At 35.2% G+C, this 16,971-nt stretch overlaps 1 protein-coding gene across 2 annotated transcripts; it reads right to left on the bottom strand.

The window, feature by feature from the left end:
• Positions 1–1,127: 1,127 nt before the first annotated feature.
• On the bottom strand, positions 1,128–16,033 carry LOC131927004 (uncharacterized). Of its 2 annotated transcripts, none has more exons than XM_059282645.1 (3): positions 15,922–16,033; positions 13,983–14,795; positions 1,128–1,567 (listed from the first exon to the last, which is right to left on the bottom strand). In XM_059282645.1, exon 2 carries the CDS (start codon positions 14,740–14,742, stop codon positions 13,984–13,986), a length of 759 nt encoding a protein of 252 aa, XP_059138628.1. In that variant the 5' UTR covers positions 14,743–14,795; positions 15,922–16,033; the 3' UTR covers positions 1,128–1,567; position 13,983. The 2 variants fall into 2 exon arrangements, with proteins under 2 accessions (XP_059138628.1, XP_059138629.1); XM_059282646.1 differs by having other exon boundaries at positions 13,983–14,792; positions 15,922–16,007.
• Positions 16,034–16,971: the final 938 nt, after the last annotated feature.

Below are 16,971 nucleotides of genomic sequence, written 5' to 3' on the forward strand. Positions count from 1 at the left end.
AGGGGGTTTGACCACAGCGGAGCTTTGACCATAGGGGCTTTGACCATAGGGGGTTTGACCACAGCGGGCCTTTGACCATAGCGGTTCTTTGACCATAGGGGGTTTGATCATAGGGGGTTTGACCATAGGGGGTTTGACCACATGTGTTTTCTCAGCAGAGGGTCTTTGATCACAGGTGGTCTATCAACTGGTGTTTGATCACAAGCGCTGTGTCCGGCTTTGATCATAGGTGTGATACAATTAACTCGATTTTATACATGTTTCCTGAGAGTACGTTAATAGAAATTAACATGTATTTAAAAAAAGCCAAGAACTATATTTTAGTCTCCACATAAAGGCTGGTGCTAGGCCTCATAGATTTATTTTAAATATAAATGAATCACAAATAATGCGTTATATAACAAGTTTCACAAATAAATAATGTAGATGTACTTGAAAATACATAGCATATATAAATGATAACAAATGATACAAAACTTGCCAACAATATAGTCAAAGATGTAATACATAAAATGGTTAACTAAATGACAGATGTGCTATAGCACGCAAATATGTCAGTACATCTGTTTGACCATATATCTGGACAGCACGTTGTACTTTTTCGTGCAGCATCTTGTATCGCTTCTCAGCTGGGTAATGTTTTATTTGGCAAGAGACAGTATAACGCAGCAGGGTTGATGCCGTTAACAAATTGACATAGAGTAGTTTAGATGACTTGTAATTATACATGATGATTTAACATATTACATCATGTCGAAATTTAAAATACAATTTAGCAACTTTTTAAAAATCCTTACCATATATGGACAGCATTGGACAAACCACCTGAGATCAAAGACCCTATGTGGACAAAACACCTATGATCAAAGCCGGACACAGCGCTTGTGATCAAACACCAGTTGATAGACCACCTGTGATCAAAGACCCTCTGCTGAGAAAACACATGTGGTCAAACCCCCTATGATCAAACCCCCTCTGGTCAAAGCACCGCTATGGTCAAAGCTCCGCTGTGGTCAAACCCCCTATGGTCAAAGCCCCTATGGTCAAAGCTCCGCTGTGGTCAAACCCCTATGGTCAAACCCCCTATGGTCGAAGCACCTGTGGTCAAAGGTCCTAGGACCGTTTCTAAATGTGGAATTTCTATTATTGAATGTCAACAAAAGTAGTTTATAAAAATACATTTACTTTATTATATGTTTATAAATACAATGTCTGGAGTTTAAATCAATGTTAACGCAATCGCCATTCCCGAGAAAAAGATAAAATTTGATGACTTTAAAGTAGATTTGAAGGCCATCACTTTTGGCCTATGCTTATCACTTTAAATGATCGCACTGGAAACGTTTTGTTCTGGAAGTATTTTCTTGTAAAGTAAATAAAATATCACTTCGTTGAACTTTCTTGTGTTTTATTTCTATTTTTCTTCCTACCCTATTTTGCTGATGATGATGTCGTTGTTGCAAATGCTCTGTAAATCATGAAGGTTTGTTCTGTTTTCTTAAAACTGAATTTGGATTAAATGTCCACTTGGCATAACTTGATAACATCTATAAGTCTGGTGTGAAAGCTGAAACGAGAGTGGAAATACTGAACAATTACCAACAAAGTCGCAATAACTTGGAAGTCCGAAAATTAAATTAAAATCTAGAAACATGGACATGAGTTAATTCACATCCGATATAATATACCCTCTTCATTAAACACTGCTATAAATGGACCGTCCACTCAGGTTGTCCTCATTACAATTTGGAATGCTTCCTTGATCACATCACCTTTAGACAACCGCATCGTTTTAACATTCTTTTTCACCACAGTTAACTCAATGCACTTCAGCTCAAGATTAATATTACTATCTAGATCTAGCAACATATAGGTCCCAATCACGTCTTCTTGGGATGAAAAATACCAAGTGCGACAAATATTAGTTTTGGCTTGGATAGGACAGCATTCACACAAGGAACGGAAAAGACAGGAATACTAGTTTGTGCTCTGAAAATTGAGTAGAGATTTGAAATATTATAAACTGAAAATATTTGTAATTGCATGTGTTAAGCGCTGAAGCACAACCTTCGTTTCTGGCAGTATTAGTTGACCAGGAGATATATTTGTTTTCTCTTCTAAAGAAGAACTTTGATACATTTGAAACATACACCAACTAAACACTGGAAACCTCCCCGCATCTTCAAACTCAACGTAAGAGAAGGTTGTGTGATCATACTGTCAGAGATATCAAAATATTTCAAATAAGTATGGAAGCTAAAGCTCTAACAACTATAAACTTTCAAAAGAGACGCTTATATGCCCCGAGTGACTACAGCATCGACGATATTGCCATTCCGAAGAAAAATATAAAGTTCGATGACGATTTCAACGTCAATGTGGACGCCATCACGTTTGGCTTATACAGTTTATCTTTGAATGAACGCAAAGTTAACTGTAAAGTTTCGCGAAAGCGAAGTTTTGATGCAATGAGCAACTACAGCAACGATGATATTGCCATTCCGAAGAAAAAGACAAAGTTCGATGACGATTTCAACGTCAATTTGGAGGCCATCACGTTTGGCTTATACAGTTTATCTTTGGATGAACGCAAAGTTAACTGTTTGGTTTCGCGAAAGCGACGCTTTGATGCAATGAGCGACTACAGGAACACCGCAATCGCCACTCCCGAGAAAAAGATAAAGTTGGATGACTTTAACGTAGATTTGAAGGCCATCACTTTTGGCCTATGCTTATCACTTTAAATGATCGCACTGGAAACGTTTTGTTCTGGAAGTATTTTCTTGTAAAGTAAATAAAATATCACTTCGTTGAACTTTCTTGTGTTTTATTTCTATTTTTCTTCCTACCCAATTTTGCTGATGATGATGTCGTTGTTGCAAATACTCTGTAAATCATGAAGGTTTGTTCTATTTTCTTAAAACTGAATTTGGATTAAAAATCACACTTGGCTCTAACACGATTACACCTATAAGTCTGGTGTGAAAGCTGAAACGAGAGTGGAAATACTGAACAATTACCAACAAAGTCGCAATAACTTGGAAGTCCGAAAATTAAATTAAAATCTAGAAACATGGACATGAGTTAATTCACATCCGATATAATATACCCTCTTCATTAAACACTGCTATAAATGGACCGTCCACTCAGGTTGTCCTCATTACAATTTGGAATGCTTCCTTGATCACATCACCTTTAGACAACCGCATCGTTTTAACATTCTTTTTCACCACAGTTAACTCAATGCACTTCAGCTCAAGATTAATATTACTATCTAGATCTAGCAACATATAGGTCCCAATCACGTCTTCTTGGGATGAAAAATACCAAGTGCGACAAATATTAGTTTTGGCTTGGATAGGACAGCATTCACACAAGGAACGGAAAAGACAGGAATACTAGTTTGTGCTCTGAAAATTGAGTAGAGATTTGAAATATTATAAACTGAAAATATTTGTAATTGCATGTGTTAAGCGCTGAAGCACAACCTTCGTTTCTGGCAGTATTAGTTGACCAGGAGATATATTTGTTTTCTCTTCTAAAGAAGAACTTTGATACATTTGAAACATACACCAACTAAACACTGGAAACCTCCCCGCATCTTCAAACTCAACGTAAGAGAAGGTTGTGTGATCATACTGTCAGAGATATCAAAATATTTCAAATAAGTATGGAAGCTAAAGCTCTAACAACTATAAACTTTCAAAAGAGACGCTTATATGCCCCGAGTGACTACAGCATCGACGATATTGCCATTCCGAAGAAAAATATAAAGTTCGATGACGATTTCAACGTCAATGTGGACGCCATCACGTTTGGCTTATACAGTTTATCTTTGAATGAACGCAAAGTTAACTGTAAAGTTTCGCGAAAGCGAAGTTTTGATGCAATGAGCAACTACAGCAACGATGATATTGCCATTCCGAAGAAAAAGACAAAGTTCGATGACGATTTCAACGTCAATTTGGAGGCCATCACGTTTGGCTTATACAGTTTATCTTTGGATGAACGCAAAGTTAACTGTTTGGTTTCGCGAAAGCGACGCTTTGATGCAATGAGCGACTACAGGAACACCGCAATCGCCACTCCCGAGAAAAAGATAAAGTTGGATGACTTTAACGTAGATTTGAAGGCCATCACTTTTGGCCTATGCTTATCACTTTAAATGATCGCACTGGAAACGTTTTGTTCTGGAAGTATTTTCTTGTAAAGTAAATAAAATATCACTTCGTTGAACTTTCTTGTGTTTTATTTCTATTTTTCTTCCTACCCAATTTTGCTGATGATGATGTCGTTGTTGCAAATACTCTGTAAATCATGAAGGTTTGTTCTATTTTCTTAAAACTGAATTTGGATTAAAAATCACACTTGGCTCTAACACGATTACACCTATAAGTCTGGTGTGAAAGCTGAAACGAGAGTGGAAATACTGAACAATTACCAACAAAGTCGCAATAACTTGGAAGTCCGAAAATTAAATTAAAATCTAGAAACATGGACATGAGTTAATTCACATCCGATATAATATACCCTCTTCATTAAACACTGCTATAAATGGACCGTCCACTCAGGTTGTCCTCATTACAATTTGGAATGCTTCCTTGATCACATCACCTTTAGACAACCGCATCGTTTTAACATTCTTTTTCACCACAGTTAACTCAATGCACTTCAGCTCAAGATTAATATTACTATCTAGATCTAGCAACATATAGGTCCCAATCACGTCTTCTTGGGATGAAAAATACCAAGTGCGACAAATATTAGTTTTGGCTTGGATAGGACAGCATTCACACAAGGAACGGAAAAGACAGGAATACTAGTTTGTGCTCTGAAAATTGAGTAGAGATTTGAAATATTATAAACTGAAAATATTTGTAATTGCATGTGTTAAGCGCTGAAGCACAACCTTCGTTTCTGGCAGTATTAGTTGACCAGGAGATATATTTGTTTTCTCTTCTAAAGAAGAACTTTGATACATTTGAAACATACACCAACTAAACACTGGAAACCTCCCCGCATCTTCAAACTCAACGTAAGAGAAGGTTGTGTGATCATACTGTCAGAGATATCAAAATATTTCAAATAAGTATGGAAGCTAAAGCTCTAACAACTATAAACTTTCAAAAGAGACGCTTATATGCCCCGAGTGACTACAGCATCGACGATATTGCCATTCCGAAGAAAAATATAAAGTTCGATGACGATTTCAACGTCAATGTGGACGCCATCACGTTTGGCTTATACAGTTTATCTTTGAATGAACGCAAAGTTAACTGTAAAGTTTCGCGAAAGCGACGCTTTGATGCAATGAGCGACTACAGGAACGATGATATTGCCATTCCGAAGAAAAAGACAAAGTTCGATGACGATTTCAACGTCGATTTGGAGGCCATCACGTTTGGCTTATACAGTTTATCTTTGGATGAACGCAAAGTTAACTGTTTGGTTTCGCGAAAGCGACGCTTTGATGCAATGAGCGACTACAGGAACACCGCAATCGCCACTCCCGAGAAAAAGATAAAGTTGGATGACTTTAACGTAGATTTGAAGGCCATCACTTTTGGCCTATGCTTATCACTTTAAATGATCGCACTGGAAACGTTTTGTTCTGGAAGTATTTTCTTGTAAAGTAAATAAAATATCACTTCGTTGAACTTTCTTGTGTTTTATTTCTATTTTTCTTCCTACCCAATTTTGCTGATGATGATGTCGTTGTTGCAAATACTCTGTAAATCATGAAGGTTTGTTCTATTTTCTTAAAACTGAATTTGGATTAAAAATCACACTTGGCTCTAACACGATTACACCTATAAGTCTGGTGTGAAAGCTGAAACGAGAGTGGAAATACTGAACAATTACCAACAAAGTCGCAATAACTTGGAAGTCCGAAAATTAAATTAAAATCTAGAAACATGGACATGAGTTAATTCACATCCGATATAATATACCCTCTTCATTAAACACTGCTATAAATGGACCGTCCACTCAGGTTGTCCTCATTACAATTTGGAATGCTTCCTTGATCACATCACCTTTAGACAACCGCATCGTTTTAACATTCTTTTTCACCACAGTTAACTCAATGCACTTCAGCTCAAGATTAATATTACTATCTAGATCTAGCAACATATAGGTCCCAATCACGTCTTCTTGGGATGAAAAATACCAAGTGCGACAAATATTAGTTTTGGCTTGGATAGGACAGCATTCACACAAGGAACGGAAAAGACAGGAATACTAGTTTGTGCTCTGAAAATTGAGTAGAGATTTGAAATATTATAAACTGAAAATATTTGTAATTGCATGTGTTAAGCGCTGAAGCACAACCTTCGTTTCTGGCAGTATTAGTTGACCAGGAGATATATTTGTTTTCTCTTCTAAAGAAGAACTTTGATACATTTGAAACATACACCAACTAAACACTGGAAACCTCCCCGCATCTTCAAACTCAACGTAAGAGAAGGTTGTGTGATCATACTGTCAGAGATATCAAAATATTTCAAATAAGTATGGAAGCTAAAGCTCTAACAACTATAAACTTTCAAAAGAGACGCTTATATGCCCCGAGTGACTACAGCATCGACGATATTGCCATTCCGAAGAAAAATATAAAGTTCGATGACGATTTCAACGTCGATTTGGAGGCCATCACGTTTGGCTTATACAGTTTATCTTTGGATGAACGCAAAGTTAACTGTTTGGTTTCGCGAAAGCGACGCTTTGATGCAATGAGCGACTACAGGAACACCGCAATCGCCACTCCCGAGAAAAAGATAAAGTTGGATGACTTTAACGTAGATTTGAAGGCCATCACTTTTGGCCTATGCTTATCACTTTAAATGATCGCACTGGAAACGTTGTGTTCTGGACGTATTTTCTTGTAAAGTAAATAAAATATCACTTTGTTGAACTTTCTTGTGTTTTATTTCTATTTTTCTTCCTACCCAATTTTGCTGATGATGATGTCGTTGTTGCAAATACTCTGTAAATCATGAAGGTTTGTTCTATTTTCTTAAAACTGAATTTGGATTAAAATCACACTTGGCTCTAACACGATTACACCTATAAGTCTGGTGTGAAAGCTGAAACGAGAGTGGAAATACTGAACAATTACCAACAAAGTCGCAATAACTTGGAAGTCCGAAAATTAAATTAAAATCTAGAAACATGGACATGAGTTAATTCACATCCGATATAATATACCCTCTTCATTAAACACTGCTATAAATGGACCGTCCACTCAGGTTGTCCTCATTACAATTTGGAATGCTTCCTTGATCACATCACCTTTAGACAACCGCATCGTTTTAACATTCTTTTTCACCACAGTTAACTCAATGCACTTCAGCTCAAGATTAATATTACTATCTAGATCTAGCAACATATAGGTCCCAATCACGTCTTCTTGGGATGAAAAATACCAAGTGCGACAAATATTAGTTTTGGCTTGGATAGGACAGCATTCACACAAGGAACGGAAAAGACAGGAATACTAGTTTGTGCTCTGAAAATTGAGTAGAGATTTGAAATATTATAAACTGAAAATATTTGTAATTGCATGTGTTAAGCGCTGAAGCACAACCTTCGTTTCTGGCAGTATTAGTTGACCAGGAGATATATTTGTTTTCTCTTCTAAAGAAGAACTTTGATACATTTGAAACATACACCAACTAAACACTGGAAACCTCCCCGCATCTTCAAACTCAACGTAAGAGAAGGTTGTGTGATCATACTGTCAGAGATATCAAAATATTTCAAATAAGTATGGAAGCTAAAGCTCTAACAACTATAAACTTTCAAAAGAGACGCTTATATGCCCCGAGTGACTACAGCATCGACGATATTGCCATTCCGAAGAAAAATATAAAGTTCGATGACGATTTCAACGTCAATGTGGACGCCATCACGTTTGGCTTATACAGTTTATCTTTGAATGAACGCAAAGTTAACTGTAAAGTTTCGCGAAAGCGAAGTTTTGATGCAATGAGCAACTACAGGAACACCGCAATCGCCACTCCCGAGAAAAAGATAAAGTTGGATGACGACTTTAACGTCGATTTGGAGTCCATCACGTTTGGCTTATACAGTTTATCTTTGGATGAACGCAAAGTTAACTGTTTGGTTACGCGAAAGCGGCGCTTTGATGCAATGAGCGACTACAGGAACACCGCATTCGCCATTCCCGAGAAAAAGATAAAGTTGGATGACGACTTTAACGTCGATTTGGAGTCCATCACGTTTGGTTTAGACAATTTATCTTTGGATGAACGCAAAGTTAACTGTTTGGTTTCGCGAAAGCGATGCTTTGATGCAATGAGCGACTACAGGAACACTGCAATCGCCACTCCCGAGAAAAAGATAAAGTTGGATGACTTTAACGTAGATTTGAAGGCCATCACTTTTGGCCTATGCTTATCACTTTAAATGATCGCACTGGAAACGTTGTGTTCTGGAAGTATTTTCTTGCAAAAGTAAATAAAATATCACTTTGTTGAACTTTCTTGTGTTTTATTTCTATTTTTCTTCCTACCCAATTTTGCTGCTGAGGATGTCGTTGTTGCAAATATCCTGTAAATCATGAAGGTTTGTTCTATTTTCTTAAAACTGAATTTGGATTAAATATCACACTTGGCTCTCACACGATTACACCTATAAGTCTGGTGTGAAGGCTGAAAAGAGTGGAAATACTGAACAATTACCAGCAAAGTCGCAATAACTTGGTAGTTCCAAAATTAAAATCTCTTTTATGTACTTTTAGTGATCTTGAGCTACTTCAAGTGTCTGAGCTACTTCAAGTGTCTGAGCTACTTCAAGTGTCTGAGCTACTTCAAGTGTCTGAGCTACTTTAAGTGTCTGAGCTACTTCAAGTGTCTGAGCTACTTCAAGTGTCTGAGCTACTTCAAGTGTCTGAGCTACTTCAAGTGTCTGAGCTACTTCAAGTGTCTGAGCTACTTCAAGTGTCTGAGCTACTTCAAGTGTCTGAGCTACTTCAAGTGTCTCAGCTACTTTAAGTGTCTGAGCTACTTCAAGTGTCTGAGCTACTTCAAGTGTCTGAGCTACTTCAAGTGTCTGAGCTACTTCAAGAGTCTGAGCTACTTCAAGTGTCTGAGCTACTTCAAGTGTCTGAGCTACTTCAAGTGTCTGAGCTACTTTAAGTGTCTGAGCTACTTTAAGTGTCTGAGCTACTTCAAGTGTCTCAGCTACTTCAAGTGTCTCAGCTACTTCAAGTGTCTCAGCTACTTTAAGTGTCTGAGATAATTCGAGCGCCTGAGCTCTTTAAGTGTTTGTTTTATTCTATATAGTGTTCTTGTTTAGTTCGTTTCAATCACTCTGTGACAAAATCGGTGGTACGGAGACTTTCAATTATGTCACAGGTTCGGAACAGTGTTTCTTCCAGGCTTTTTTTCCGGGGGAGGGGGCAGACACTGTTATATAGTGTATATATTTTCTAAATAAATTTCATTTCGTACTTTATAGTTATTTAAATAGTAGTCTATAATTTATTTTCTACTTTTTACAAGCTTTTATTTAACTCATTTCCTCGACAGTCTGTCTGTCGTCAGACTAGATCGAAGCACCGGAGCGAAAATTCGGACACTTCTACTTGACCGATACGGTTCACAGTTGGTACGTGGGTCAAGACATGAAGACAATGCAATCTGAAATTAAATTTGACTTAATTAGATGCCTAATTAATTTTATATGAATTAATAAAAATTTGGACCGAATTAGTAGGCATTTCTATCCAACCACACCACACGCGTCATCACGTTCAATAGCGCGTCATCACGTTCAATCGGTGCGCAATGGTTTTTAGTCATGAAACTCTATTGTAAGAAAAACATGTAAAGTACTAAAAAAAAATTCATAAAAAACATTTAATAACAAGCTATTATGTAATAATGCACCAAAAAGTAGAAAATAAATTATAGACTACTATTTAAATAACTAGAAAGAAAAGCGTGGGTCACTTTAGTATCTATTGGATACCTTTCCTAATGTTTAGGAAGAGACCCACGCTTTTCTTTCTAGTTATTTAAATAGTAGTCTCTAATTTATTTTTTACTTTTTAGTGCATCTATAATTATATATAAAGCAAAGTGGTCAGGTGCGTCAAATTTGGCACGATGGTGCCTTGGGGCAATAGAACACGAGGGCCGGTGACGGTTGGTCGAAAAGTCCACGAAGAGGGGGTCAAAGCTGACCTCGACTGACCGGCGCCTTATATGGGCTATATTACGAAAAAGAACTTTTGCCAAACGACCCCCCTTAATATTTTGTGAGGTGGTAGGAGATTGACTAGGGGTGTCAGAAAAAACTCGGCATATCTGGGAAAACTTCGTAAAGGGGTCAAAACTGACCAGTTGTATTTCCCAATATAATCTTTGTATTTTAATGGAAAAACAGAGGGTCGTTTTAAGGCGGATTTTAGGGTACTTAAACTCAGTATATCTGGCTAACTTTTTGCATGATCTTAGGTAAATGGCTTGGCCTTTAGGGAAAACTGTCGGTTTGACTCAAAGTTGTCTAAAACATGACCGCGAGTGAAATTCTCTTTACATGAGCTCTATTACGAAAAAAACTTTCTTCAGACGCCCCCCCCCCCCCCCCTTGAAATTTTGTGATGTGGTAGGATAACACCTAGGGGTGTCAGAAAAAACTCGCCATTTCCGGGGAAAATCTGGAAATGGGTCAAAACTGACCAGTCGTATTTCCCTATATAATCTTTGTATTTTATGGGAAAAACAGGGTAATTTCAACATAAATTTTAGGATACTCAACCTCTATTTATCTGGCCATTTTTTTGCATTCACCTCTATAGATGACTAGGCCGTATAGAAAAACTGTTGGTCAGACTCAAAGCTCTCGACGAGGGCTAAAAAGTGACCGCGAGTTAAATTCTCATTATATAAGATATCTATAAATAAATTGACGAACGATCTCTCTATTATTTTGTGAGGTAGCAGACCGACCCCGGAGGATAACAAAAAACATTATTCCCGTCGAAAAAAAACCTTAGGGTCGTAAGATTTGTCCAGATAAAGTATTTTCTTATAAACAATTGTTTGTAAAAAAAAAAAAAAGTAAACAAAGACATACTTCATTATTTCAATTTTCAAGGGAGGTAACTTTTTTTAAATAACTATTTTTCAAAAAATTGTATACTATTTTAAACATAAACAGAAAATGACGAAGTATAGCATTTGTTTCATTAAAAAATTAAGTTGTTAATTAAGGTACTATCCTATTTAATAAGTTAATTAATTTTAAAATTAATAAAATCACTAAATAATTAAGTATTCAAACTCTCAAGTGTTTTTGAAAACCTAAGCGAAGCTAGGCAGTATGCCTAGTTAGTACATAAAAGCTTGTTATTAAAATGTTTTATTAAAAAACATTTTAGTGCATTAGTAAATAAAAGCTTGTTATTAAAACGTTTTTTTAATGAATTTTTTTAGTACTTTACATGTTTTTATTTACAATAGAGTTTCATGACTAAAAACCATTGCGCGCCTATTGAACGTAATGACGCGCTATTGAACGTGATGACGCGAGTGGTGTGGTTAGATAGAAATGCCTACTAATTTGGTCAAAATTTTTATTAATTCAAAAAAAATGAATTAGGCATCCAATTAAGTCAAATTTAATTTCAGATTGCATTGTCTTTATGTCTTGACCCACGTACCAATTACGAACCGTATCTGTCAGTTAGAAGTGTCCGAATTTTCACTCCGGCGTTTCGATCTAGACAGACAGACTGACGACTGAAGACTGATGACAGACAGAGGAAGTGAGTTAAATAAAAGCTTGTAAAAAATAGTCTTACCTTCCTTGTTTTATGAATAAGATTCGTCAAACTAATTAATAATATGCTATCAAATTAATATCCACTGACTACTGTCTAATAAAATGTGAGAAGCGGTGAATGTACAGCTAGGAAGTTCGCTACTTGTAAAGCTAAGAGCGGGAATGGGGGGGGTCAGAGAAAGGAACTTAAAAGTGACAACAAAGGTGCTACTATCCATCAGTGCCGATGTTGGGATGGTCTCATCTACTTTTCCTAAAGCCTTATTGTAAAACATTCAAGGGTGAGAATTCAAATTACTCACGTTTAATATCACATATTTTGTAAAACAAAAATAAGTAAACATACATAAAACCGAAATTATTGTTATTATATTCTTTTTTATTATTTGTAAAATACAGAAAAGTAGTTCTACCAATATAAAAATAACGAACATTGTGGATTGTGGGCCCCTTTCCGACGCTATAAAGTAGCAAAAGTCATCTTATTATTTAGCTGCCTCTCGCGCAATGGACTTTTTTTTTTCAAAAGAATTTTGCCGACAACAGAGTGTGTTTTTTTTTTGTTGGAGGAAGAGGACTCAGCTTTCACAGTGGTTAAAAAACAAAGGGAAAAAGAATATACAAGAGCGTGGGATGGTGTCTATAGAATAAAGATAATCCAACAGCAGCTACAGTATTCTTTTTACAAAATAACCATTAAGTCAAAAAATGCAAGATATTTTTTTTTATTTTAACTATTATTTTAACTATTTTTATTTTAACTATTTTATTATGGTCGGCTGTGGCGTGCCCCCTTCCTCCCCTACCCCCCCCCCCCCTCATTGCGGGATCTGGCGGCACTGTAGTTCCGCCCTTGATACACATGCATATACGCATACGCGTATATCCTAATATATAAAAGTCGCACTTCTCTCTCTCTCTCTGTCCGCAAAATATTTTCGCAGGCTTTTGCGATATATGGAGAACTTGATAAGAACTTTTGTTAAAAATATTATGGTAGATGTTTTAAATGTATAAACAAAATTTTATTTAAAGAAGAAAAATAAAAAATATAAAAATATAAAAACTCTCAGGCTATCACATCAAAATCTTCAGCGATATATATATATATATATATATATATATATATATATATATATATATATATATATATATATATATATATATATATATATATATATTAAGTCTCTTAATTTTAAGTCTCAAAATCAGGGAGTGCATGTAATATGGTATGTTTACCGATGAAGAAATTAACTATTTCATTTAAATCTATAGATCTATACATAAAAACCTAATAAAAAATAAATCACTTTAAAAACAAAAAGAATACCATTGAATAGCCGAGTTTTTAATGGAATCATTTAATTAAGTCACTTAATAAGAGTGTGTCAGTGTTTTGTTAAATGTGTCGGATTTTTAGCTAATTAGTTATTTCTTTGCTTTGTCACAAATAAATATCGTTCAGTGTGTAGTAAAACATATTGCGTTTTGACCAATAACTATTTTATAAATTATTTTTCTCAAACAAGTACTACATTTTAAAATATATAGGCCTATAACTCACGTGAAACGGGTACCGATGGCTAGTTTATATATATATATATATATATATATATATATATATATATATATATATATATATATATATATATATATATATATATATATATATATATATATATATAATATATATATATACATATATATATGTGTGTGTGTGTGTGTGTGTGTGTGTGTGTGTGTGTGTGTGTGTGTGTGTGTGTGTGTGTGTGTGTGTGTGTGTGTGTGTGTGTGTGTGTGTGTGTGTGTGTGTGTGTGTGTGTGTGTGTGTGTGTGTGTGTGTGTGTGTGTGTGTGTGTGTGTGTGTGTGTGTGTGTGTGTGTGTGTGTGTGTGTGTGTGTGTGTGTGTGTGTGTGTGTGTGTGTGTGTGAAAGTATGAGTCTGTGTGGTGTGTGTACACCAATGATAGATGGTGGCTGCTATGAAGTATTTATTGACATACTAGACCTGACAACGATAAGTTCTAAGTACATTTAATTCATCTCACACAATGATATTATTAGTGGGGTGAGGGTGAACAAGATACATCCACATGTCTTTACACAGTGTAGCTACATTTTGTATATGACTTAATATACAACATACATTACAATAGTTTTTTTAATATTTACCTTAGGCCTGGCGCCAGAATTCTGCCTGTTCTGGGTGATCTTTGAGAGCTAGGTACAGTTTAGGATGTAGATCTTTCATATCTGTGAAGTTTAAATCTACATTTGCCAGCTTTTTGTAGTCATTGCACAACCTAGCAACATTTCGAATATTTTTTACATGAGTTACCGAGTGCTTTAAGTTTTCCAGAACGAATTTTTCAAAATGTCCAGGTTTCAGCTTACGTAACTTTTCAAGCCATAAGCCATAGTTAATATACTGACGTAAGGGATTGTCACTTGGTTTGTCCAATTCTTTGTCACATTTTTTCACAATATCACTAATTTCTTCTTCTTTCGAAATACTGTCGTCATATTCATCCAACTCTTTTAATTGTGAGTTATTTTTATCTTTTTCCAACACATGGGATTTTAGTTCGTTAAGTAAATTAATTCCATCTTTTGACAGAAACCATTTTTGTTTCACATTTTTGGGCTTTTCAGTAGGTTTAAATTTCTTCGGTTTTTTAGGAAGACCTTGTTTATTTTTTTTTCTCTTTTTTTCTAATTCCTCAAGATCCCATGTATATTTCACCTTACTTAAATCTTCAAGATAAGTTTCGTAGTATTCATAATGTTTTTTGTGGTATTTAATGTTGTCCTGTAGAGTTTGCTTCATTTCATTTCTGTTTTCATCACTTAGTTTAATATCCTTGTCTTCGTCGTCATGTCCCAAGCCTTCAGGTCTGGCTTCCTGCTCCTGATCTATGACCTCTGAACTCATTACAACAAGTTAACTAAAACAGATGACGACAAATAGCTTCCTGATCGTGTCTTCTTTGTTCGCCGTAAAATAAACAATAACAAAAAATCATTTTAAATAAATAAAAGCTATAAAGTTTTTCTTTGAACATTTTGAAACTAATTACACTTCATTTTGCTAGATCTGTTGCTATTGCGAATTTTATATCATACAATATAAAAAAATGTGCACCTTTTGCCTAGACCTACTGTACCTTGTCTAACATTAACTTAACCACTATCCCTTTCTAGAAACCACCTGCCAACCATAAACCACGAAACAATCTGGTACAATAAAAACTTTATTTTTAACGAAAGTATAAACATCACAATATTGGAGAGAAAAGACTAGTTACATATTTTATTAAAATAGATGTGTTAATAATAACAAGACACGGGATTAATTCGTGAATTCTTTTGTCACAAAGTCTTAAGTTTTCTGTTGTTATAGAGCGGACAACTAAAACGTTCGTTCTAAACCCAAATGTTCAAATTCCATATAACTAGCATTAAATACAACTAAATCTCAAAACCGTACCTAACCCAACTAAATATTTATACTGTATCGAAGACAACAAAATATCTAAATTGTATCCAAAACAACCAAATGTATAAAATGTATCAAACAAAACTTAATCTCTAAACTCTATTCAACACCAAACAATCTATAAACTGTGTCAAAGTAAAACACAACAAAACCTCTAAACTGTATTAAACACAACCAAATATTTAACCTGTGTCAAACACAACCAGATGTTTTTAGTTTATCAAACAAAACAAATATCAAAACAGTATTTAAAAAATCAACGAAATATCTAAACTGTATCAAACAACCAAATCTTTAAATTTTGTATCAAACACAAGCAAATCTTTAAATAGTATCAAATATAAAATAATCGCTAAATTGTATCAAATACAACGAAATCTCGTATCTGTGTCAAACACAATAAAATCTCAAAACTGTATCACACACTACACAATCTTTAAACCTTATCGAACACAACCAAATCTCTAACCTATATCAATCATAGGACAATCTCTACAGTGTATTTCACATAACACAGTCTAGACTCTATATCAAGCGTAACCAAATCTTAACACTGCTCTAAACAACCATATCTCAACATTGTATCAAACATGTCAATTTAAACAAACATCCTACCTTTAATTGAATATAAATAGTTTCTGTTCAACTACTAAAACGATTAACACTCTGTTCGTTTAAGAAAAATCTAGAATCTGTCAGCTCTTCAATATGGGTGTCTTCAGTATGGCTGACTCAGTCCTGTTGACACGTGTTATATCATGATATCAAAAGTGGGTCGCCTTCGTTCACTACCTGCCAGCTGTTTGCGCTTATAGCATTTCTATTTTTAGTTAATATGGATTCATATGAGAGACACGGGTTTTCCAGTAATATTACTGCTCATTGTCGAGCTTAGTCAGTCTATAGGCTCTGCTAGTCTGCTAGCTCGCATGTGACTTACCTGCAGAAAAATCGCTAATTGAATTTATTAATTTTTTAAAACATTTTTTAGATTACTTGTTTATTTATTATTATTTTTTTATTAATTAATTTATTTATTTTGTTATTTGTAAGACAATCAACTTTTAAAAATTTAAACACTGATGCAAGATTTCAAGAAATATCTCCTTTACCTTAGTGTGGTATTTCAAGGTCTATATGTTATTGTAGATTATATTTTGGACTTTCAGTAGTGTATTCAAATGATCGTTGAACATAGTTTTCATATTAATGGCTGGCTGAGCATTTACATCATGTTCAGCCAGCATACTTAAAGTATACTTTGCCAAACGAAAATTCGAGACTAGTCCACATACATACACACACTTATACACACATAGATCTGTAGAATTTGTAGAATGCTATTCTCCGCGGCTGGGGAGGCCGACACATGTAAAAGTATATAGTTTCTATAAAAATTATATTTCGTTGTTTTGTTTTTTTTGGGGTGTGTGTGGGAGGGGGGGGGGAATTAGACGTTCTACCGGGGGGGGGATTAGACGTTTTACCGTGAGGGGGGGGGGGGCTTCGCCCCTGCCCGAAGAGATGCATGAAAGAAACTTTTCACGCAAACCAATTCTAAGATTAGAAAAAAATGGCTTTTTAATTCAATGTTTACTTGAGAATCAATGACGTCATAGTATTGTGTGTACTTTTCCGGCTTGAGACAATTTCCTACTATATGTT

The sequence above is a fragment of the Physella acuta genome, unplaced genomic scaffold (assembly GCF_028476545.2).
Source record: "Physella acuta isolate Inbredline_101_S28 unplaced genomic scaffold, ASM2847654v3 ptg001357l, whole genome shotgun sequence".
In the NCBI taxonomy this organism is placed as follows: Eukaryota; Metazoa; Mollusca; class Gastropoda; family Physidae; genus Physella; species Physella acuta.